Source organism: Chironomus tepperi, unplaced genomic scaffold (genome assembly GCF_022539635.2).
Source record: "Chironomus tepperi strain 1889 unplaced genomic scaffold, CSIRO-AGI_Ctep_v1 contig_172, whole genome shotgun sequence".
Classification (NCBI taxonomy): Eukaryota; Metazoa; Arthropoda; class Insecta; order Diptera; family Chironomidae; genus Chironomus; species Chironomus tepperi.
The window spans coordinates 66,652-89,866 of NW_027226294.1; the positions used below are offsets into that span (position 1 = coordinate 66,652).

At 31.5% G+C, this 23,215-nt stretch overlaps 3 protein-coding genes across 6 annotated transcripts in view; 1 reads left to right on the plus strand and 2 right to left on the minus strand.

The window, feature by feature from the left end:
• LOC139088975 (uncharacterized) overlaps positions 1-18,777 on the minus strand; it is a 64,267-nt gene extending 45,490 nt beyond the window's left edge. For 2 of the 4 annotated variants that reach the window (XM_070638353.1, XM_070638350.1), the window contains exons 1-2: positions 17,900-18,777; positions 4,202-4,645 (exon numbers count right to left, since the gene is read on the minus strand). The gene's annotated coding sequence lies outside the window, so the exon portion shown is untranslated. Of the gene's footprint in view, positions 1-907; positions 1,015-4,201; positions 4,646-17,899 lie in introns of those variants that run through there. The other 2 variants (XM_070638351.1, XM_070638352.1) reach the window with 2 other exon arrangements.
• fest (wurstfest) lies at positions 2,213-3,914 on the plus strand. Its single transcript, XM_070638364.1, has 5 exons — positions 2,213-2,412; positions 2,471-2,572; positions 2,626-3,053; positions 3,113-3,397; positions 3,483-3,914. The coding sequence occupies exons 1-5, from the start codon at positions 2,314-2,316 to the stop codon at positions 3,700-3,702; spliced, it is 1,134 nt and encodes a 377-aa protein (XP_070494465.1). The 5' UTR covers positions 2,213-2,313; the 3' UTR covers positions 3,703-3,914.
• Positions 18,778-19,887: 1,110 nt separating the features above from the next.
• On the minus strand, positions 19,888-22,843 carry LOC139088915 (WD repeat-containing protein 48 homolog). The gene is made up of 6 exons (XM_070638272.1): positions 22,666-22,843; positions 22,115-22,550; positions 21,253-22,052; positions 20,946-21,184; positions 20,683-20,878; positions 19,888-20,614 (listed from the first exon to the last, which is right to left on the minus strand). Exons 1-6 carry the CDS (start codon positions 22,702-22,704, stop codon positions 20,333-20,335), a joined length of 1,992 nt encoding a protein of 663 aa, XP_070494373.1. The 5' UTR covers positions 22,705-22,843; the 3' UTR covers positions 19,888-20,332.
• Positions 22,844-23,215: the final 372 nt, after the last annotated feature.

Below are 23,215 nucleotides of genomic sequence, written 5' to 3' on the forward strand. Positions count from 1 at the left end.
ATTGATGATGCATCATATTTATAGGGCGTCTAAATGCTCAATGGATGGAGAGAATCGATTATTGTTCAGTTTACCAAATGTTCTGGATTGTTGAATCAGCAAAAATATTGTCTTTAAGGAACAATGTGTGTAATTAAAGTCTTTACATCATTAAATCCATTGCTTATCCGCTGAATAATCTTCTTAACACTCCTTACACTACGAAAGAACACCTCAGAATAATTAATGGACGCCCTACATATTGATCAATATTATGCGCATCTCAATTAATGCTATGAACATACATAAAAGGTTATATGAGATGTATAAATTAATTATTATTGGCAGAGAAAAAATCTTGAGTATGAGTTATTTGAAACATATTTTTGGGGGGAAAAAGAACATGAATTATAAATATTTATTAAAGCATATGAAGGAATTTCACATTCAAAGCAGACATGGTTTCTGAACCGGATCTCTTTTATGAAAGAAAATTGCACACAAAAAAGTTTGGTTAATGGTAAAGATGGAAATATGCTTACAGAAAAAAGCTTTTCTACTTTTTTTCATTGTAGTTTTATGCTGAACATATGAGTTAATGTTAGAAAGGCAAAAAAAATTGTAGGGGATTATTACTTTGAACTTACGGTTCAGCACTTGTAACTACATGTTAAATTTTTTCTCACTTATGGTCTTTTTCATACTGTTAGACTAGATGTACATCGTCATAAGGCGATTATTCAATACTTAGTAAGAACATTAAATTCATATGCGATTTTGTGAGATATACAATGAAAACTGAGTATCGTGTTCTGTGACACAGCTGCATACTTCAAAATAATACGATGTATGATGGAAACAAGCTTTTCTCTACTATTCAGTAGTGATTGTCAGAAATTTTCATAAAATTTACGAGTTCTAGACTTACCTTGTCATATTTAAATTCATTATTTGATTGGAAATGTGCTTTAGTTTGAGGTTTTTGCAGTATTTAGACCTTTAAGTTTGTAGGTACAGAAAAAATTTACTTAAAAAGAATAAAATGATAGAAATGTTGTCTATGATTGCTTGAATTGAGAAATTGAAATTTTGTCTCAAATGATTTTTGAACTAAATTTTTTGAATTTTGAACTTCCGTTATAAAACTCTAATTCATCTTTTTTGTTATTTTAATAACTCTACAGGTGGTTAAAACAAGAATAAATATTAAATTGAGAGCTATGGATTTAGTAAAATTCACAAGCCTGACAACCAAAATTATCCAATTATTTAATGAAAACTAAATGTCCTAACAAAATTATTCAAATTTATTAATAACATTTTTATTATATGACCATGTCTCATTTGCATAGACCAATGGACACAAAACCTTTCTATACGTAATTATAAAAGCAATATATCACAAAAAAGTGAAAACTCCCATAAAGTTTTTAATATGATATTTTAGTGACATTAAATCTAATCAAAAAACATAAAAAGGTACATACTTTTTAGGAAGTTCGAAACATGATAATTTAATACCAAAAAAATCATCGCCTAGGAAGGCAGTAAATCTGCCAAAAAAAATTTTATTACGACGTAGAATGGACACTCAGTGCTAGAGTATATCCACCTTTGTTGCTCGAATGACGTCTCATGTAATAAAGTGATTCTGGAAATTTACAAATTTCTTTTTTATTTTAATATGAGCAGGAACTTCTTCAACGAAAAACGTTCACATAAAAAAATATAATTAAAAAACTTCTGGCGAATGATATATGATCTTTTTGCCACAGAATATTCGTGCTAGTACAGGAGAAAATGAAGAATGAAAAAGTTTTTCCGGAATAAATGTTAAACATGCGTATCGTATGTATTTTTTCTTTTCTTCAATCATATTTTATCTACGAAAAATCAGTTTTTGTGTGATTCATACTGTTTCCACATTTTATTTGACAAGCTTCGTAACTTTTTTTTCTACTTTAAGTCTTGTCACTTTTACATTTGTCATCGTTCTCTTTATTTTTTTTCCTCTTTATATGACTACTCATGTTGAAAATTGTGATAGATGAGAAATTTTCGTTGAAGGTAATTAATAGTTCCTTAATGTTGAAATACAATTATTCATCTAGGTTCTTTCAGGCTTTTAAATTTGTAACGTATTTTAATTTTTCAAATACATAAATGATGCAAAAAAGAGATGCAAAGTTAGCGAACTTTTTTTGAATTTTTCAGTGAGGCAACATTTTTCGTGAGATGTTAACATATTTTTTGATAGTCTTCTAAATTTTAATATAATTAAGGTAATTTAATCGAAATTAAATAACAAGTGTGAATATTTGGAAAGTTAAGAACATGAAATCTTGCAAAAAAATGGAAAATTTTGAAATATCGACCTATAAAGTTGAAAAAAATGAACCACGACAAAAATCTGTTTTCACGACACCAACAAAGGTAAATTGTTAAAAAGAAAAAAATGCCAAACGAATTAACGTGTAAATTTTCTCGATAGAATTCATTCAATCCAAATGCAAAGCCTTTTGAGCCGACTTCGACATACCCGGCTTTCAATTATCAGAATCCAGATAATTTGATTACTGTTGGACCATCTCAAGTAAGGCAATTTTTTCAACAATGAAAAATTTTATAATTCGAAAATTTTTGTAGGTTCCTGTAAATGCTAGAGTTTTCAAATCCATCGCAAGTACCCGTCAATTGCCAGTTTTACCTGTGTTAAAGCCAAATCAATTTCCAGTACCGTCTATAGCAACAATTTGCGAGTCTTATGATGAAGCATTAAGTTGTGCAAGTACTCCACCACCTTTTGAAGTGGATCACAAACGAGATGTTGTCGTATTCAAGCGTGAATTTGGTCCTGTTGCTACGCATGAAGGCGTTGAGTTGCGTCTAAGATATGGAGTTCGTGTTTTTGTATCTGTCGAAGGAGGTGTTCTAGTTGAGAATGGCGATATTCGCATTGCTGTTTCATCTAATAAATTCTCATCAGCATTAGAACATCCAATGGGTGCCATAACTCAAACAGGAGATCGTGCTGATGTTGTAGCTTATGATGGATTAGAAAATAACACCTTCATGTAGGTTTATTACAAATTTTCCTTAAATTTATCAAAATCAATTCTTTATTCCCTTTTAGTCGATATGCAAAAATTTGGAAAGACTGCATTGCTTTGACAGCAAGAGGTTGTGCATTGATATATTTGGTTGATACAGCTGGAACTCGTACAACTTCCGAACAAGTAAATAGAGAATGGTCACATGATTATTGCAGAGACATTTATTTGGAAGGAATGAATTTACGAAACATTGCACAAACAAACTATGCAGCTAGTCAATATCGATATAGAGTAGATGATGATGGAAATGAAATTTTCCATGTCTGTAATGTTCGCGTAACACAATCTGAAGATGGAATGGTCCGGTAAATTAAATAATATTTATAAGAAAAGAAACATTTTAATATTCAATTTTCTTTTCGTCCTTCTCCTTATCCTATGTTTATTTAGTATTCAATCTGAGCCATTCTCAATTCGTACAAGCGTTGAAAATCGTAATGTAACATTGAAAACTCCATTGATTCATTGTACCGCATCAATGGGTACCTCACCGCATTTGTTTGTCCGTATGAATGAGCGACGTGTTCATTTTGATGGAACTAACTTTGTTGCTCGTAATATGGGACATTCAAGCAGCTTCGATGGAGCAAATAATTTGCGTATTCATTGATTCTCAACAAAAAGGTTTGCTATTTGTTTAAAAATTATGTATGAAAGATATGCTCGAAATTTTTTTATTTTTTGTTGGAAATGCCAAGAAGGCTAAACATTTTTTTGATATGCTAATACGAATGCCTAATATGTTAATATTTTTTCGATACTTTTAATTTTCAATCAAATGATAATTTGAGAAATTAATATTTTTTTGTAACAAGAACAATTTGAAACTGAACAAATCACTCATAACTATATTCTATGTTATAACAAATAAATAAATTATTTGACAAAAAAAAAAATTAAATTAAGAAAAGACGTCATTATTTATGGCATCAGTAAACTCTTTCATTGTGATTGCTAAGAGAACAACATAAAAAGTGTAAAAGAGAATCCTTTTAATTAATTCTCGAGTACACTTTTGAAGCTAAACAGCAATAAATTGGGTACAAAAAAACATTCTATCGCAATTTGTGTCATTTATGGACATGAATTCATTAAATTACTTTACTTACTTGATCGAGGGAAGGGTTACTGCCCGTCGGTGTTCGTCCACGAAGGCGGGCAAAAGCGTTTTTTAAGCCCTCCGTTCCGTCTGCCGCTGACCCTCTATCGAACAAAAAACAGACCCCCGGTCCACAAAAGAAAATTTTGGAGATATTTCTCGTATTGCAGTCCAGTGATGAAAATTTTATATTAATCACTGCTACACACTTAAATTGAATTTTAATCCGCTAATTTTACTTTATTCCTTCTTTACTTCCTTTTGATTTTCACATGATTTACATTTTTCTATCACTACGATTAATTAATTTTCAATTTTATTTTCTCATTTTCCATTTTTTTATATTCATTCCATTTTACTTTCTCTCGCACACACTAGCTAATAGAATTTACCTTCACCTATTAAGATTAATTGTTCATTTTCGCATTAATTTTCTGTTTTCTCATGCTGTAAACTAAATATTATTTTTTCGAATTAACAAGGGATAATAATTATCATAATTATGATTAATTAATATCCAACAAACAGTTTACTGATTGCACTATTATGTTAATTGCGTGGATTATATGTATGTTTAATTTCAACGCCATTTTTAACACTGCTTTGTTGAAATTCTATTTTACTTATTAAACCAGTAGTTCTGAAAACGTGATACATTTATAGACCATCTGCTGGGTTCTCATCGTTAAAAAATTTATAAGTTCCTATTTCGCGACACATAGTTTCAAATTCAGTGAATTAAACGACAACACTCACGGATCCATTTAATAAACTTTTATTTATAAATCAAATGTTTGTTGAAGGGTGCCATATTCACATACTATTTTCTATATACATATAAGTACTGAAAAAGAGTAATTTAATATCAGTGTGATTTCATTCCAATTCATTTCATACATCATCCATGATGACGACGAGGGAAACTCATAAAAAATATATGTGTATATGATATTGAAAAAAGCTATAAATGTCTGTTTTTTATTGAATATAATATCACATTCAACAAATATCATCGATAAATAATGAAAGGAATGCTCTAGCTCTGACATAACTTTTTCTCATACTGTCTCTCTCTCTAAGGAAAAAAGTATGGCTTGTTATGTTGCGAGACAATTTGTCTGACATGCTTTGTAAAATTTCCTCAAGAGAAAAAAAAGCTCATTGACATTACTTTTGTATAAAATGTCATTTTCAATGTCTGTTCCTTGATACCCAAAGAAGGATGTATTAATTAACTGTTACTTCACCCACTTTTTTGAGTTATTTACTTTTTTTCGAAGAGTTTGACGATTTTCGGTCTAAAATTAAACACAAGGCTGACAAGCAAATGACCTTCTCGTAAACGACTAATGGCTTACTTCCTACTACTACTCAATGTAAACACAAATATTCAACAAGAAAGGCTTTGATAAATGGAGATGACAAGTGAGATTACTCACAGAATGTGGTATTATTTGGGTGTAAAAAAAGCTTCAATAACATAAGTAAGACATGTGCTTTACATGCTTTATAGTATTTTTGATGGAAAATGCGCTCTAAGGAATTTTGTGACTTTTTTTAACTTTTCATGATTTTTATCATACTCAACAATGCACTTGAGCATGTATCAAATATCAATATGTCTTTAGATCCCACCTCTATCCATTATAAAATATTCATGATAAAACGTAACAAAGCAATTCCAATGTTTTAGGTGTCATTGAATAGACTCCTTTGTGCTTTCACGTGGAATTAAATGTTGAAATTCTTCTTACTTAAAATGTCATAAAGCATGAATAACAAAAAATTCTTTAAACTGTTTCTTACTTGTGTGAGGAATATGAAAAGCAGCAGCGCACACGTACGTGCCTTTAAAATGAAAGAATTTGTGCCATTCTCATTTCATGATGTGTCCGATAATTTTAATAATATGAAAAGGGAAATATATCACGAGGAATTTAATTTTTTTTATGCAAACAGAACAAAAGGAAGAACGAGAAAAAAGTTCATTGATTTAAGCACGTTTACGTTGCTGCATTTCATTCATTCTCGTGCTTTAATGCGAAAGCTTTTCATAACAATTGAATATTAAACTCTCGGAATTGTATGATGCGCAGGAATAGGGATGACAGTAATTGAATTAAATGTTGGAACAATCAAGGGTTTAATAGCGCATTTCTTGTTCTCTTTGTGGTTAAGGATAATTGAACAATGTAAACTGACATTAAGTTACAATAATATTCTCAGTAATCACTGACATTTATCAATATTCATGAGATCAATTGCTGTTGGAGATAGTCTATGCCTATGCAAAAGTTTAGACAGCAACACGTGATCCTACAAAGTTATCAAGAGTGGGCTTCATCCTACAAAACTTTTAATTGCGTAACTGTTCATTTTAAAAGAATTCAAATACTTCAATTTAAGCACCAGACAATTGAAACGTCCCACATGAAAACATTGAAAATATCAAGCTCTGAATTATTGATTTGAAATGCAAATGGAAAGACTGAGAGTTACCGGACATTTAAATTCACAGAAATCCAAAGGATACTTAATACGTAAATGATGATAAGATAAATGGGAAATGACGACATCATCTTTATGAATTTCAATGAACTTTGGTAAGCATAGAAATAATGAAAATTGTCCTTTTTTAAGCAAGTAAGCAGACAAAACGAGGACATTCACACCTGACCCTTAAAACATGACGAGCAACAGCACACAAAAAAAAATCAATTTAGTTCCTCTATGAACTAAAGCCGAGGTATAATATTTCATCTTTTAATTAAAACACAATGTGCTTTAAATTTAATTAATGGAACTTTTCCTTAGTTTGGAATTTTATCCTATTTTACAAGCACTTTGAAGTATGTTACCCGAAATTCCACTTCTTAATTTTTCCATACGAATTATTTTGTATAAAAATTCATTTAATTAAAAAAACACCGAATGCTCCTTTTTTGTCTTGTGACAATTACGCATCCATTCCTCATCCACTCTGTTGATTTTCACTTGGATACACACGTATATGCATAGAACACTGTTGAGTCATGGCACATTCTGGATGTAGAAAATTCTTCGCGGTACACCATTTATTAACAGAAATATTTTACTGCATACCAATAAAGTAAATATGCTCAAAATCATGTCCAGTTAGAATGAAATGAGCTTGTTGTACGACACACGAGTGTTCCGCGGATCACAGCATTGACAACACTGCCATTTGTTATAAAATGACTAAAATTAAAATTAATTGATACAATGGCTCGTACAGATTGGCGCAAATCGGCAAACGTGGAGTAGCTAATAAAAGTCAAATAAAGAGAGATGTGTACGGATTGATAGAAACCTTTAGATGTACATTTGATTGTCGCAGATGTGGAAACAATGCGAAACCCTTTTTTTATTATCGTAAAAAATTTAAACCGTCTATATCCGCTGTTTGAAGCATCTAGGTACTTTAACCGTAAATAATTGTTTTTCGCAATTAACGAATTTTTTTTTTTGTAGCAAATTTCCTTTTTCTTTGTTCTTGTTTCAAACCTTTTTGGTTCCTTCCTACGCACGTCATACTGCTTTTATTCATTTTTCTACTATAATGTCATTTGAATTGTATTGTTATTATTATTTGACAAAGTTATTTTAATTATGCATCATTTTCTGTCTTTTTATGCCTGCTGTTCTCTTATTTGTCACTCATAACGACTGTATGATGGAGTGAATTTCCTCATTTGTACACATTAAATTTTATTAAAAGGCTCTTAAAGGACAATGTGCTAAAATTTGGTCCGTAAATTTTATTTTCATTCCGTTTCCTTTTTTTAGTCATCAAACTCGTTTGAATCCGTAAGTCCAGATACAAGGAACCTTACAAGTTTGTTTAACTCCGCCTTGGATGGAATCCACAAGGGAAACGGCGATCAGGAGGTCCAAAAGCTACTTGACACAGAACAATGATGAAAGAATGTCAGCTCAACGTGCGTACAGAGAATTTGTACAAACTAGGTTACAGAACCAGCAACAAAATCAGTCCTTTGTTTTGTAACCTAAGCCCTACGTAGGAGTAAGGTTACAGTGTGTACTAAGCACCAAACCAACATGTAACTGCAAAACAAGCTTAATTAGTAACTTCCTATCGAAGTTATCTAAAGACAGATCCAGCTATCACAAAATTCTAAGTTCATAACAATGGACTGTTCTATACATTTCGCCAAGGAAATAGGTAAGTAACCCACTAACACTGCGCTATAGACCTGCTTTACTTCATATCAACATTTAACTGCAAAACGAGCTTCATATTTTGAAATTCCTATCGATTTTCTTTCCTTTAAGCTTCTTCTCATTCCTATCATAAATTATTATTAAGTTCATAACATTCATTTTGTGCTTACTGTTCTATACATTTCCTGATCCAAAAATATCACATAGAATGCTTTCCAACCACCTATTATAAAATAGGGGTCGATTGTTATTTGCCGTATCCTCATCATTAATTTTTTAATTGATTAGTTAGTTAGTTTTGCACTTTTTTCAAATGTTATTGTTTACATTAGTATACGAAATTTATGGTCGAGTATGGTCGAGTAAAATGTACACAATCTATATATCAATTACAATATGAGGTACAAGTGGGCATAAATTAAATATTTATTAGTATTATTGTTCCTAAGTAAAATGACCTTTTTAAGGTAAGCTGATTGTAAGAGGATTTGAGACATACGTATGATATGTTCTAGAAGTGATGGAAGTTCCTTCAATCATCTTGTGACTTTTTCCAATTGAATAAATACTTAAAGTTTGAAATTACGTCATTTAATAAGAACTTGTAATTCCAAAACTTTGGAATCTAAGAATTCAAATGGAAACCATTTAATTTAAAAGTATGTCGTCTAAGAAACGTGAAAGCTGAATGAATGTGTGACAAAATTAGGAACTGCGTCATTTAAAGTTTTAAAATCAATGAGAAAAATTATGAAATTTCCTACGTCTTTTATTTTATTTATGAAAAATTTATTTAATAAATAGAAAATTCTACGAAAATTATTATGGAAATGAGAGATGCTCAAAGAGATGATACGCATGCTGCCTTCGGCAATTTCATTCAGACGAATATTTTTATTAAAACGTGTTTGATCTAATAACAAAAAAATTAAACTTATTTACAATTTTTTTTTTTTTGTAAATTGCTTAGTCATTCCTATGAGACATATTTGATTAGATATGATGCCTTCTGGAAATTGCCAAATATGTGCTTGAACAGAATTTTTTCTATGAAGTATAAGATTGGTGTCTGACCCAAAAAACAACCATTCTGCCTTTGCTGAACTTGACTTTAAAAGGCTTTAAATCCTCCTCAATACTTTATTGCCACTTTGATTTTGCCTTAAAATTAATAATTCGGACCCACCGATTCTGTCGAAGGAAAAGAACATTAAGCTAAGTGAGCAGTTAAGAGTGAGAAAAAGCTTCCTTATTTGAATGGATTTTTGAATATTTCTCATTCTTACAAAATACCTTTTTTGCTTCTTCTTTGTGCCTTTATGCCATTCACATTTTTGCCTTCTTTTTTTTCACCCCTCGTCTTGTGAAATCAAGTTGTTTTAAATTTATGTGCCAATATAGTTAGAGAAAGAAAGTCACATAAAATGTATTTCTTTATATATCACATGAAAGCATTTTTGACAGAGAAAAAGCTCATAAGTTAGTCGTGTGCAAAAAATTAAAAGAATTCTATTATGTTTTTTTTTTGTGCATGTACATTCTGCTACATTCAATAAATACATTTTCTTCTCTAAGTTATGAAGCTTGTTGCAAAAACAACATTGAAGATGAAAATTGTTCGTTCCTTTCTTCTACTTATTTTTTATTGGTGAGAATCTTCAAGTGAAAATAATAAAAAAGTAAGCCAGCAGTGCAATCTGCTATGATGATGAAGCTCTAATATAATTTTTCTCTTATTTATTAGAAAGCGATATTGGTAATAAAGCAATTTGGCGCAGAACAGTGATGAAATAATGCCAGTTCAACGTGTGGATAGAGAATTTGTACAAACTAGGTGACAGAGCCAGGAACAGAGTCAGATGGAAAGCTTTTTGTTGTCACCTAAGCTCCACATAGGAACATGGTTACAGAGGATTAAGGGATTCAGGATCGAAATCAGACAATTTTACGTTTTACTGTTAATACGGCAACCTAACTGTCTTAGCGAACAGGTCGTGCTATTCATCCTAAAGCTACGCTTGCAACATTATCCAGCAAATTGCATTTTTCGCCGCACAATTGGGTCGAAATCAGAGATTACGGTGCCGTCAAGGTAAATTTGTGTCTTAGTATTTATTCGGCAACGTAGCGGTCCTGGAAGACAACTGTCGATAGAGACAGTATTGCATTTGGTATTGGCAATTGGCAATTGGAAGCCAGCTTTAGGAGTCATCTGCTAAAGATCATGAATCACAGTTGATCTGTACGGCCAGCGAAGTGATTAAGTAAGCCATGATCTAGAGAAAAGGTTGTGCTGTTCAATCTACTTTGAAAACTGTTTCTTAATTTTTTGAAAGTTCGTAAAATCTCAATTAAAATTTTGAGAAAGAAGAAATTAGTCTGAAAATCTAAAAGACGTCTTTTGTGAACAGCAATTAATGTCAACAAGAAAATTATTGGCTTAGTCCTCAATGTCAAGAGAAAATCTTTATCAAAATCTCAATATCCAAGCCAAAATGGCTAACAACAAATATGTTTTGTGAAAAAAGTGAATTTATAAAAGTTTCTCTACTTCTACTGCTGTATCTTATTCAAGAACTTATGAACGAGTTAGAAACTTTAAATCAATGTTTATCTTCAAGGTACTTTTTTTGTTTCTTCCACTTTTTCTTTTTTCCACTCGATTTTCTATTTTCTAAATTATATTCACAAAAGAGGGATCCTTTTGAATATATCTGAGAATAGTTCTTTGAATGAGATGAACAAATAGAAACTTTATCTCGCTTAAAGCATATGTGCTGCAAATATAGATACTCAGATTCAGAAAGATCGGATTTATTCCTTTATCCTCACATTTTGTATGTTATTCAACATCCAACAGGATTCATTATGTCTTAATGTTTAAAGCAAGTATGCACACGTTCGCATGGATTTCCTTTCGCTAAGGAGAATCTTCAATCAAACGTAACTAAATCTTATTTCCATAGTAGATTCTTCATATGAAAACAGCGCTAACAAGTGGATCAATTTGGATTTATATGACTGAAATTTAAGGATTTTCGGAAAGAAAAAAGCAATTTGTCTTCCTTTTTTATCAGCATGATGTTATTCTTGGTTACTTTACAGAACTTTATTGCTCAAAGCTCCTTTGCTTATGGCATTTCCAAAATTATATCCAATTCTTGTAGGAATTCAGTTCGACAAGAAAGGAAATGCACTTCCTTCGTTAAGGACAGTACAAATATTGATTTCTTTATAAAATTTTCATCAGTGGCCTCAAAGCATCATCAACAAAAGGAACTAAAATCTTTCGCATGTTAAATTTCAATGCTCAAAGGTTATAATAACTGAAAAAGCCTATACCTTCTCTGAAGTGCCTTACATGCTCGACTTACATACTTCTCTGAAGTAACATTTCTCTTTATTAATTCATTACTACGTAGATGACCTTCTCAATAGATGTATCCACAATTTGAATACACTTTTACTGTAAAATTTATGTTGGGGATGCATTCGTTCGAACCGAGTGAGATGAGCAGCAACTCATGGGAGTACATGAATAAATTATATTTTATACGAAGATAATGAAAATGAGTTGAGGATCTCGAAATAATGAACAAGTGCATTTTATGACTTTCAACAACATCTACAACGTCTCACAACGAATAGCGTGAGAATTAATTCATTTAAGCTCACATTAAACGATACTGAAAATGCGTTGGGGTCATGTAACATTTAAGTTGTTGACTTGTCAACTTTAATTCCTTCCATTTTCCACTTAAGCATTTTGAATAAAATTCCCTACACAATTTATGATAATTTTCACTTCCATTTTTTGCGTGCATTAACTAACATTAATTAATAAAATAATCAACTTTAGCACGTAATAAGACTCAACCAACCATCCCACTATCTTCATTGTAGCAATAATTTTATAATCTTTATTTATGTTTAAGGAGTAAATGGGAAAATTATTTTTATTCCTTCTAAGCATGAACAACTTGTTCATATGCTGTGTAGCATGCAGTAACATAAGGTATTAGACTCCTTGTCTTCAATTGTGATTTTCTCTTATGCAATTAACTAGAGTGTGAAATTAAATATTTCATGAGACTTGAGATGTTGCTGAAAAATGTTCCTGATGTCAGTAAGTCATTTCAAAAATTTGGCTGATGTTCAATAACTAGGTTAACTACCTGAGACGTCTTTTGGGATCTTTGAGAAATGTAAATATGGTTTTATTGAGGTAGAGGTGCACTGATGCTGTTTGATTCTTACAAATTTTGTGTATCTTTAGCTCATGGAAATATGCTGTCGACAGAAATGGTAATCAACTTGGCATCGGGAATTGGCATTTTTTACTAAAAATTAAGATATCCAGCTTAAAAGGCATAAACCTGAGGCCATTGTTCATGATAACAATTGATTTATACGACCAGCGAAATAAGTAAGTAGTAAATCTATACTAGTACTTCACAATCTATAATCTTCCTTTAATTCAGCTTATTTATGAACGAACGTAATTTCTGAATCTTTAGTTGATCGAAAATTGAGATAGAAATTAATGATATCTGCAAGGCACTAAATATGATTAAACTGTGGAATACAATGCAATCTGAACAATCGTTGCTAAACTTCCATTTTCAATTTATGCAAAGAAAAGTCATTAATCATCTTCGAATTTCTTCCAGCATTTTATTACAAAAAAATTAAGATATTTACCATTTAAAAGTTTGAGATAATAGCTGACTCATTGTTCATGATTTTTAAAATAATTATTTCTGTATAGAATAAACATCCAAACAGCAAATCGAAATGCTCAATATATCTACACGAGCGAATTTAGGGTTGGCAAAAATCACAAAAGAATTCCTCGTAGAACGTGTGGTATTTCATTTTAGGCATTTTTTGGGAAGGCATAAAGCTCAAGTCAAGCAAAAATGTCATTCTACCGTTCTGGCATGTTAAGTCAGATTAAATTAATTTTCTCACACTCCTTAACTCCTAAAGATATTCCCCACAATGAGCATAGATACAACGTTATGGCTTGCTTAATTTCTAATTCCGTTTTGAGCGCCCTAAAGCATTTTTTTTTTCATTCTGAATAAATGTATAATAATAAGCATAACTCAATGAAATTGAAATTTAATAAACATTGTTTCCATTGTTTCGTCTTTTGCCTTAAATATCTCTAAAAGAGATGAGCATGAAAACAAGCATTGATAGAGCAGAACACAAAATAAGAAAGGAGCATTATTAGAAGATTATGATGTAAACCAGCCCTTGAAAAATAAGAAGTAAGTATATTTCATCTCATCATAATCCATTCCATTTTCCCCCTTTTTTTACTTACACTTTTCTTTTCGATTCTTTTCATCAGGAAAAATAAAGGGATTCGAGAAAGAATGGGAGATTTACTTTACAATGATGATAAATTAATTAATGATAAGTGGTCATTTCTATACGACACAAATAGCAATTCTAAGTGATGGAGATTTCTATAGAAATTCTAAGTATATCTTGGATACATTTCTCTATTGTTCATACAGTGTGTTTGATAGGACACTGCTACGACGCCATATGAACGGTAAGACGAGAAATTGTCCTGATGTCATCATTTGGAACCGACGCTAAGGATGCTTTCGACCCATTATTATGGCGGTTACAATGTTCCGCTGGAGTTCCTAGGCCAAAAAAGTACTTAAACTATGATCCGAGACAAAAAAGTGAGGAAATTGGGTAGAGGTATGATTTGTTCTTCCAATGATGTAGTAAGTAAAGTGGAATCCGGGATATTGAGCTATATGTAGCTAAATATGCCAGTGCAATAGTAAGGCAAAAGTGCCTTGATAGCTCACTTAGCAAGGTGCGGGTCACAAAAATTGGTTTTGAATTTGAACTTCAGGGTTCGAATCCCATCACCGACTTAGTGGTTTTTCGGAAGTTTAGATACTTCTTCGGCTTCTTAAGTGCAGCAGTTTTAATGACGGGAATTAAGAATTAGGCAACGTAAAATGTTAGAACGGGTCATCATTGATGTAGTTGGAATGATAATAGAAACGAGAGCCGTAAATTCATCGTAGAGAGCTTTTTTGGAAAGGATCTGGATGCATTATAACTGACTGAATAATTGGAATGAGAGCTTTCATTAATACCGAACCTAAAATGAAGTTACCATAAATGTTGCAATTACTCATTTGTGAGTACGTGGTGTCGATATGACCGAGGATTCGTGCAATGCTCACGACAATACAAATAATAATTGGTATTTCCTATACAAACGCTTCTAAGCTTGTGGAAACAGCTAATTTTGATCTTTTATCTTCCCATAGCTTACAAAGATGCCTAATGTCCAGCAAATACTTTAATTTCTCAACTCTGACAAAATGTGTCACAGTAAAATAAAGCTTTAAGCTCCTGTAAACCCCCCTCATTCCTAGTTGATCTTTTTCATCATTCAATTATTTAATTTCATTATGTCCTACTGCCTGTGTAAAAAAAAAGTCTTTTGTATTATTTCTTTTCTTTTGTCCAGTCTATTATTCCTAATAAAGAGGAGAATTGAATTTTTCCTTCATTTGTTTCTTCATTCCTTCATCATTTGACAATTTTTTGGATCGATAAAAGCAGTTTAGATGATGAGAAAAAATCACAATAAATATTCTTTTCGACAAAGTTCATTGGAATTTTAATGGAAAAAAATCAGTTCTTTTACTGCTATTTCAATTATCATATAATGCGACGTCTTTCTTACATCTCCTCATTCATAGAGTGAAACTTTTTATGTAAGATAAATTAAACTCAATTTATTTATATAATGGTGAACTTTCTTCGTTCTATTTTATTTTTTCATTCTATCTATTTCAATTCTTGAAGGCAATCCCGTCAAGCATGACATCGCGTTTAATTGGAATTGTCGGTAAAAAAGCGTTCATTGAATTTTTCTTTAAAATTAAATTCAGCTTAGGATAGATTTATTGGAAAAATATGGGTTAAATGTTCTGTCACAAAGTGCTTGTTCTATTCAAAATGTAACTAATTTGTCATTCATAAAAACGGATGTCTACCTTTCGGAGACTAATAATTGATTCAAAGTGATCTAGGTATATTCACGATTTCCTTTCACGAAATGTATATTAAAAATCATCCAAGCATTGCTGTTATATATCAAAAAAACAAAATTCAATGTTCAATACATTTAAACTATAAACCTGCAGAAATGCACTGTTACAAATGATGATAATTCTTACACACTAAAATGTTGTATGCGACACAAATGGTGTCAAATGTTCCCTTCTTTTGAACCTTAAGAAATGCCAGTTAGAACACTGCTGTTTGCAAACCACAGTAAAAAAGAACAACTTTCATACAAAATTTTACTACTTCACTAAAATTTCGAACAAATTTAATAAAAAAATAAAAATACATCTTATAACATTTTAGGTAAAAAAGTGTATTAAAAGAAACACATTATTTTAATAATTTTTTTTCTAATAAAAGTTAGTAAGATGTATATTTATTAACCACAAGGAAAAAACGTCCTGGAGCTGTAAAAGCAACATGGCGTAGAACGGTTCTAAGAGAATGTCAGTTAGATCTAAACACGGATAATTTGTACAAATTTTGTGACAGAACCAGCAATAGAGTCAGATGGAAACCTATTTGTAGTACCCTAGGCTCGGAGCACACCAGTAATGCCAAGAACAGTATATCATATACAGTTTCGGTCGAGGTTTACCACCAAGGTGTGCCGTGATACAAAAAAGTTTGGATAACGCTGGTATTAAGGAATATGAAGTTTATTGGAGCAATGGCATATTGCTGTCAAAACTTTTGAGAATTGTTTTGTATATTATGCTTTGTTACACGCTTGTTCCTTTAAAGAAAAATCAAGTGAGAAAGCAATCTTTTAAAGTTGCACTTATTAGCGATAGATCTGAGTATGAAAGTGAGTAAAATTGGAATCACTGAGTAGTGTCTGAGCAGTATAGATTCTGGAGTATCGAGTGATGTACAGGCGAATCTGCAAGAACTCCACTGTGGCTGAGAGGCAATGCAACAAACCAGATATCGGCAAACCTTTCGTTTTTGAGTTTGTGGGTTCAATTCCCACCAAAAACCGATTTCTCAATCAATTATATTAGAGTTCTGTCGATATAAAAAGGATTGCCAATAATGGACACTGTATTAGTTCCTTCAATGCTGGAAGGGGAAGATTGATATAGGAAATAAAAGAATTTGAAGTGTGAGGCATATTATACTGTCCAAAGTTGAGATCTTTCTTGGATTTATCAAGAACATCTTATGTATTTTATCATAGAACAACTGGGATGGTACAACAAATCAACGCCTATTTGTTCATCACCAAACCCTACAATCCATTACATCCTGAGATTCAAATTAAACATTCAATTGTCAATCTAAGTTAGTTCTGTTCATAAATCCATAAATATAATTGATTCAACTTCCACAAAATAAAGAAACACAATTTCCAGCCTTCAGCAAAATTATGACACAAGAGTCAATTTATATCCTATTAATCATCTCGCAAACTTCTCGTTCATATAAATTCTGACATTCCATTCAGTTTAAAAAGTCATCATCCAAAAAATTCACTTAGGAAATGAGTTTAAAAGAATATGTATGTATCATGAGAAAGTTCCTTACATGTCATAATGACTAAGGAAGATAATTATACATGTATGGTATGTATGCATTCACAATAAGAATAATATATCAGAGTTGAGTAAGACGTTTAACATTTAAGATCCACTAATGCCTTAGAGAGAGTGTGAGGGGTTGAATGAAAATCCTCATGTGGTTTTTTCGTCAGTTCCATAAAGAAGTTTGAGACGGAAACTTGTGCGTGTATTTCTTCATGCCAAAAGCTCACGAGAATTGCTTAATTCCCATACACGCTCTTTACGAATGTAATTTCTCATAAGTAATAATTTTTTTTTTGTTCTTCTCCTATTTCCATTCTCATGTTCAACATCATCCTTAAGCGGAAGATGGCAAAAGGGAAAAAGAAAACATAAAGTTTATGTGAAGTAGGAGGCAGAGGAAGCAAGAATTTTTTTTTTGTTGTTGTTCCTCCGTTTGTCTGATTTTTTTTTGAGGATGAGAAATCAATGATGACAAAGAAAAGTAGGTCGAATGCTTTTTTCCTCCTAAATATGCCGAATTATGCTGCTGTTATAGCTTCATCGACAGAAATTTTTGACTTATTTGCCTTTTTTTGAGAGCTTTTCTTCCTTTCACAAATTCGATTATGCTGAACGAAAGGCAAAGTTTTTTTTATTGTTCACATGATACTAAAGCACCACGACAGTCAGTACATGTATGTATATAGATATGTATAAGAAGCATTCTATTCATCGATTATTTTTTTTCTCTTCTCATTCCTTTACTATAATTTTCACCCTTTCACAAACACATTTTATGGATATTTTATCAATTCCTCTTTTTTCACAGTTCACTAAAGATTAAAGGCCGTTGTTTATTTTTAATACATGCTTATGCTTACGCTTATGATTACTAAACACATTATATTTTTTCCCTTTTTCTGTATCAATAAATATTATTGGAGCTCCATTAAAAGCTCTCTCACTTCTCTTTTCTTTCCAAATTTTTCTTCTTTTTAAATGAATATACGACAATAATTTTTATTTTATTCTTCCTGTGCCACAACCGACCACTTCGAATTTCAAACTCGTACTGAATTTGTGGATTAGATGAAACCTACTACTTATTGATGATGAGAATGAAGAAAGGAAGAAAAGCACACACAAAAAAATGTTACACACGTTTCGAGAATTCTCGTGAGCAAATAAAAACAATTGAATGGTAGAAAGGATATTCGTGCCATGTGGTGCTTTTAAAGCTCTCTCACTAGACATGCGTAGTTGTCGCTATGTGTGCTGTATCGCATGGCAAACTAGAGATAAATATTATGATTTTTCCTTTCGACAAGTACATGCAGCTTCAAATGACTGTTCATTTTCATAAATTTCTTTTAGCGGGTTTTACAATACATAAATTTTTATTTCCTTTAATACATTCTTCTTCTTTTCTTGCCATTTCAAAGTCAGGTTTAATTTCATGCATGCCTTTGATGATCATTTAATTTATAATTTTATTTGAAGTTGATTTCACTAGAGCGGATGGGATTTAATCCTTCCGATTTGTATGATGCATTCAGGTAATATTTGTGGATGTCCAAATAGCTATGACACTCTGGATGACGACCAAACCATGCAAAAAGTATCACTCGACACAAAATCTTCAACTTAACTGGATGTTGTTAACAGACAGCCCAAAAAATCATACAAATCTCAGTCTAGTGAACTTAACTCCCAAGTCTTCATTTCTTAATTGCGATGAGAAAATAGAGTAGCTGTTGATTTACACTTTGCAGATATTCCGAATATTTCGATCAAATGATCTGAGAAATGAAAAGTATATTTTTAGAAATCTTTTGTTGTTCCTTAATCAATTAATCAATAAACACACTTACTTTGAGAATATTTGCTCATTAGGAATGATGAAAGGATTGGAAATATAGTTTACATATTCAACGTGTATACTTCTGAACATTGCGCGTATCTCATTTTCTCGAAAAGCACTGTTCAGTGAATCGACAATTAGTATGAACTTGATTTTGGTATTGGTCATATAGCCGTATATTTTGTATAGTTCCGTTGCATACAATAAACCTAAGAATAAATCTCTTGTATCTGGATTTTTGTTTGCTGCATTCGACTTTTCTTCCACAATATCAAGCGCTGAATGGAAACAATATTGCAATTCAATCTCCTTCTCAATATCAGCTGCTAGCACATACAATGGAGAATTCTAAAGAAAATTAAATTTGTTAGATTAATGGATATTTATGGATCATAAAGAAAATGAAACAAATGAATTATGCTGGATGTTCTGGAAGACAATAAAATTTATTGAACTGATCTTGTTTATTTGATTGTTTAGAAGAGAATGAACAGCACTAATCGAATTCCAGCACATAAAATTAATGAGTTTTCATCCAAAACAGAAATGAAGCACTGGATGATAAAAACTTTTTTTCCTCCATAAAATTTGATTGATTTTCAGCACGAATCATAGGTCTTGTTAATTAAATTCAACTTACGTCTTTTGAGATTATAGCCACGGAGCAAGCCATTATTAAATATTTGCTGTTATGCTCTTTAAACTTTTAAATTAAGCAAAATTCAATTTTAAATATATTTTTTCCTAACAAAAACAATACAGTGACTTCTCTCTAAACCGTACTTTTTGAACTGCTTTGGATGTCGATTGATAACGGCCTTAAAGGAAATATCGTTGGATACAAAGTATCATGCCCAAACATACAAAGAGCATGTTCACATTAATAAGCATACTCAAAGCATGCTTTGTTCATACAAATGAGCATACTCACAAAAGTGAGTATACTCAGAGTATGCTCTTTGTCAGTTAAGTATGGATCTGGAAATTCAGTATTAAAAGTCACATAGCTTCATTTTCTAAATAGTTCATTAATATTTATTTGTTACATTATTTAATAGATTATAATCTTTACTATATATCACAAAAATAAATAAAGACGCAAGATATTTTGGAAATACATGATTCTTCCAAACTTAAATTTTTCATTGTTCATCCTATTTTTTGTTTTTATGTTTTAATGCCTATCCAATGTGAATTTGTTTGTTTCTCAATATTTATTTAATAAATGCATAATAATTTGTTGAATCCAAAAAGAATAATTAAGTTAAAAGAACATAAAAATGTACATGGACATAGGTAGGTAGGGTTTTTGTGAAAAAGAGACTTTGTTATTATTTAAATAATTAATTATATTATAATTATTATTGAGGCGAATTGTTTGATATTATTAAGACAAAATGAATCCTAAATTCATTAAATTTTTAAATTGTATGTGAAATGACTGACTATCATCTTAACTAAAGTTTGGCTTCGTCTTGTAATAAAACGTTAAATCGCTCGATTGTTTCCAAATAAAATGTTTAACAGTCCGTAGATCCATTGATGGATCACAAACAACGTCATTGCATAACAATTCAATTTTATCTTCGGCTGGAATTTGAGAGCCTTCGCTGGTGTCGCTATTATTTTGTGATGAGTTAACACCTGTTGGCGCTGGATTTTCCATGAGAATCTTGTCAAGAACATGTTCACATACTTTACGGCACTGAATGAACTCATTGGCAATTAATCGATCCTAAAAATAGAAAATATATAATAATTATAAATCATTGCCTGTGCTGGAGAATAAAATTAACTGCTTACTTTTTTCATTCGATCTTGTTTGACCATCAATGGATGAGGAAGAAGGAAAAATGGAATTTTGATAAATCGTGGAATGTTTCGATCAATCACAACGTCTGCGACCCATGAGGGAACTGCTTCGTGCAATAGCTGTGATTCTGTATCTCCTGCTGCGTCTCTTACTAATAATCTACAGCCTGTTCGACCGCCCACCTCACTACAATTAGACAAATTAATTTATAGCATGTCCAAAAATTATTATTATGAATGATTTATTAACATACCTAAATAAAATTGGCGTATGTTTTGGGACTTTGAAATATTCATTTCCACGAATATCGTTATCAATTTCGACCATCGGTTGTGGCCAATATTCTAAGAGTGCTTGCAATAAAAGACTACCATAATTAACTTTAGGATCTGATCCATTTTCTGAATGACCAACTCCTAAGCCTGCTTCCGTCGCTGAAACCCACGCCGCAAAGCAATCGACTTCATCTTGTCCTAAAACTATTGTTGGCATCTACAATAAAAATAAATTAGCATTGTTAGGAACTTAATCGACCAATATTATTATAATGAGCAACTTACCCCCGTTTTAAGGTCAACTGTAAACCAATTTGGAACATAAACCATTTTGTTACGAGATTTAACGACTTCATCAAAGTCAATTTTGCCGAGATTTTCAACTTTTACTGCCTTCAAAACGTCATAAATGGCAACATTTTGATCAGTATCACGAGTTACCATAAAACGCTTATCGTTAAGCACGACATATTTTTCTACAGCTGCACCACCCTTAATTAGCTTCTCCTCATTTGTATTAACTGGAACTACTGGCTGCTGCTCATTGAGCGATAAATTTGATGAATTTTTTTGATTAGATAGCTTATCAGCTTTCGGAAGCTTCCACATTTTTATGTCCGAATTCCATGTTGTTGTCCATATTCCTGAATAGTCTATATTATAGCACATTTTCAAAACTGGAGCTTTTTCCTCACAAACTAAAACAGAATTGTACGGATTTCTAATTTCAGTCATGAAAACTTTCTTATCACGACTTCCGGATATGACATGAGTGAAACTATCATTGACTAATAGACACCATACTCCTTCAGTATGAACTTGAATTGTCTGAATACATCTTTGTTGTCCTACACTCCACAATTTGATTGTACCATCACTACTTCCGCTAAGGATATGACTTCCATCACTTGATATTACTAATGCTTTTATATTTTCAGTATGACCTTTAAGTTTAATTAGTCTATTACACGTTCTTGGATCCCAACATCTTATTACAGCTTCAGTACTTCCACTTGCAATAATCGTCCCAGAATTGTTAATTGCTAATCCATATATTGAATGTTTTGATCCAGTTAACGATGAAGCTTAATAAAAAGAATAGAAATGAATTTGATTAATGATTATAGTCAATAAAATATATACTTACTCGTTACTGTATTATTACTTGCAGTCAATGCCGTCAATGTATTAACATCCCATAAGAAAATCTGTTTATCCAAACCAGCACTGGCTACTTGTTCACGATCTTTTGCATAAGCTAATGCCTGCACATAATCTCGATGGGTTCGTAGTGTTGACATACAGAAGCCTTTATGAGCATTCCAGACTTTAACAGTTGTATCACAACTAGCACTAATTAAATTACGTCCTCCACAACAGAGAACAATATCATTCACCCAATCATTATGATGTTCTAATGATTGTATATAGGAATTATCCATATTCACTTGATTTGTATTCCATATTCTAATTATCGCATCTCGTCCACAGCTAAATAATCGTCCATTATTGTGATCCAGTTGTAAACTATTCACACCTCTTTTATGACGCTTCTCCTCAGCATCTCGAATCACAAACGATACCTGAATATGATAAATCAATAGAATTTGTCACACAATTAATCATTTATTAAGTTCTTCATGAATTTCATGATTGAATTAAATTATGTACACAAAGTTCATAAGAAGAAAAACTTGCCTGCATCTTCTTTCTGGTATTTGGATTGTTTTTCAACATTTTCTCTTGTATTGAGAACAATACTCGAGGTCTATGAAGTGCCTTTAATTATATTAAACTCTTGTGATTCCGCTTAAACACCTCCAAATACTTCAAAAACTAAATAATTAACATTTTTAAAACAAAATTTATTTTTCAATTGCAATGAGTTTTTTCAAATTTTATTTGGCCGTTATACTTTGAACTTTAATTAAAACTATTTTTCAATTTACATGCTGATATTCGAGATTAAGTATTGAATTTACTTAGTTAATGCACAATTTATTTCTTTTATGTCTGAGAAATATGTAAATATAGGAGGATTCGATTTTGAACATTTGAGTGAACCAACATGAAAATGTATTAACTCCACAGTAGGCTTTTGTTGTTTTTCTAAAAATGAAGCACAACAACTTATTAAGCAATTGCAGGATTTAAATGTTTAAGTCCATATATGCATTAATTTTGAGAAATCGGCGTAGATTATCAAGTATTAAAGTGCAATAACATTAAAATAGTAAATTGTGGAGGT

Bases quoted from the DNA above. Each gene is read 5' to 3' on its own strand.
- fest (XM_070638364.1), top strand. From the start codon at position 2,314: ATGAAATCTTGCAAAAAAATGGAAAATTTTGAAATATCGACCTATAAA. The intron at 3,054-3,112 runs GTAGGTTTATTA...ATTCCCTTTTAG, and splicing joins TTAGAAAATAACACCTTCAT to TCGATATGCAAAAATTTGGA. The intron at 3,398-3,482 runs GTAAATTAAATA...ATGTTTATTTAG, and splicing joins TCTGAAGATGGAATGGTCCG to TATTCAATCTGAGCCATTCT.
- LOC139088915 (XM_070638272.1), bottom strand. From the start codon at position 22,704: ATGTTGAAAAACAATCCAAATACCAGAAAGAAGATGCAG. The intron at 22,053-22,114 runs GTAAGTATATAT...CTTTTTATTAAG, and splicing joins AAGTAATAATACAGTAACGA to CTTCATCGTTAACTGGATCA. The intron at 20,615-20,682 runs GTAAGCAGTTAA...TTCTATTTTTAG, and splicing joins AACAAGATCGAATGAAAAAA to GATCGATTAATTGCCAATGA.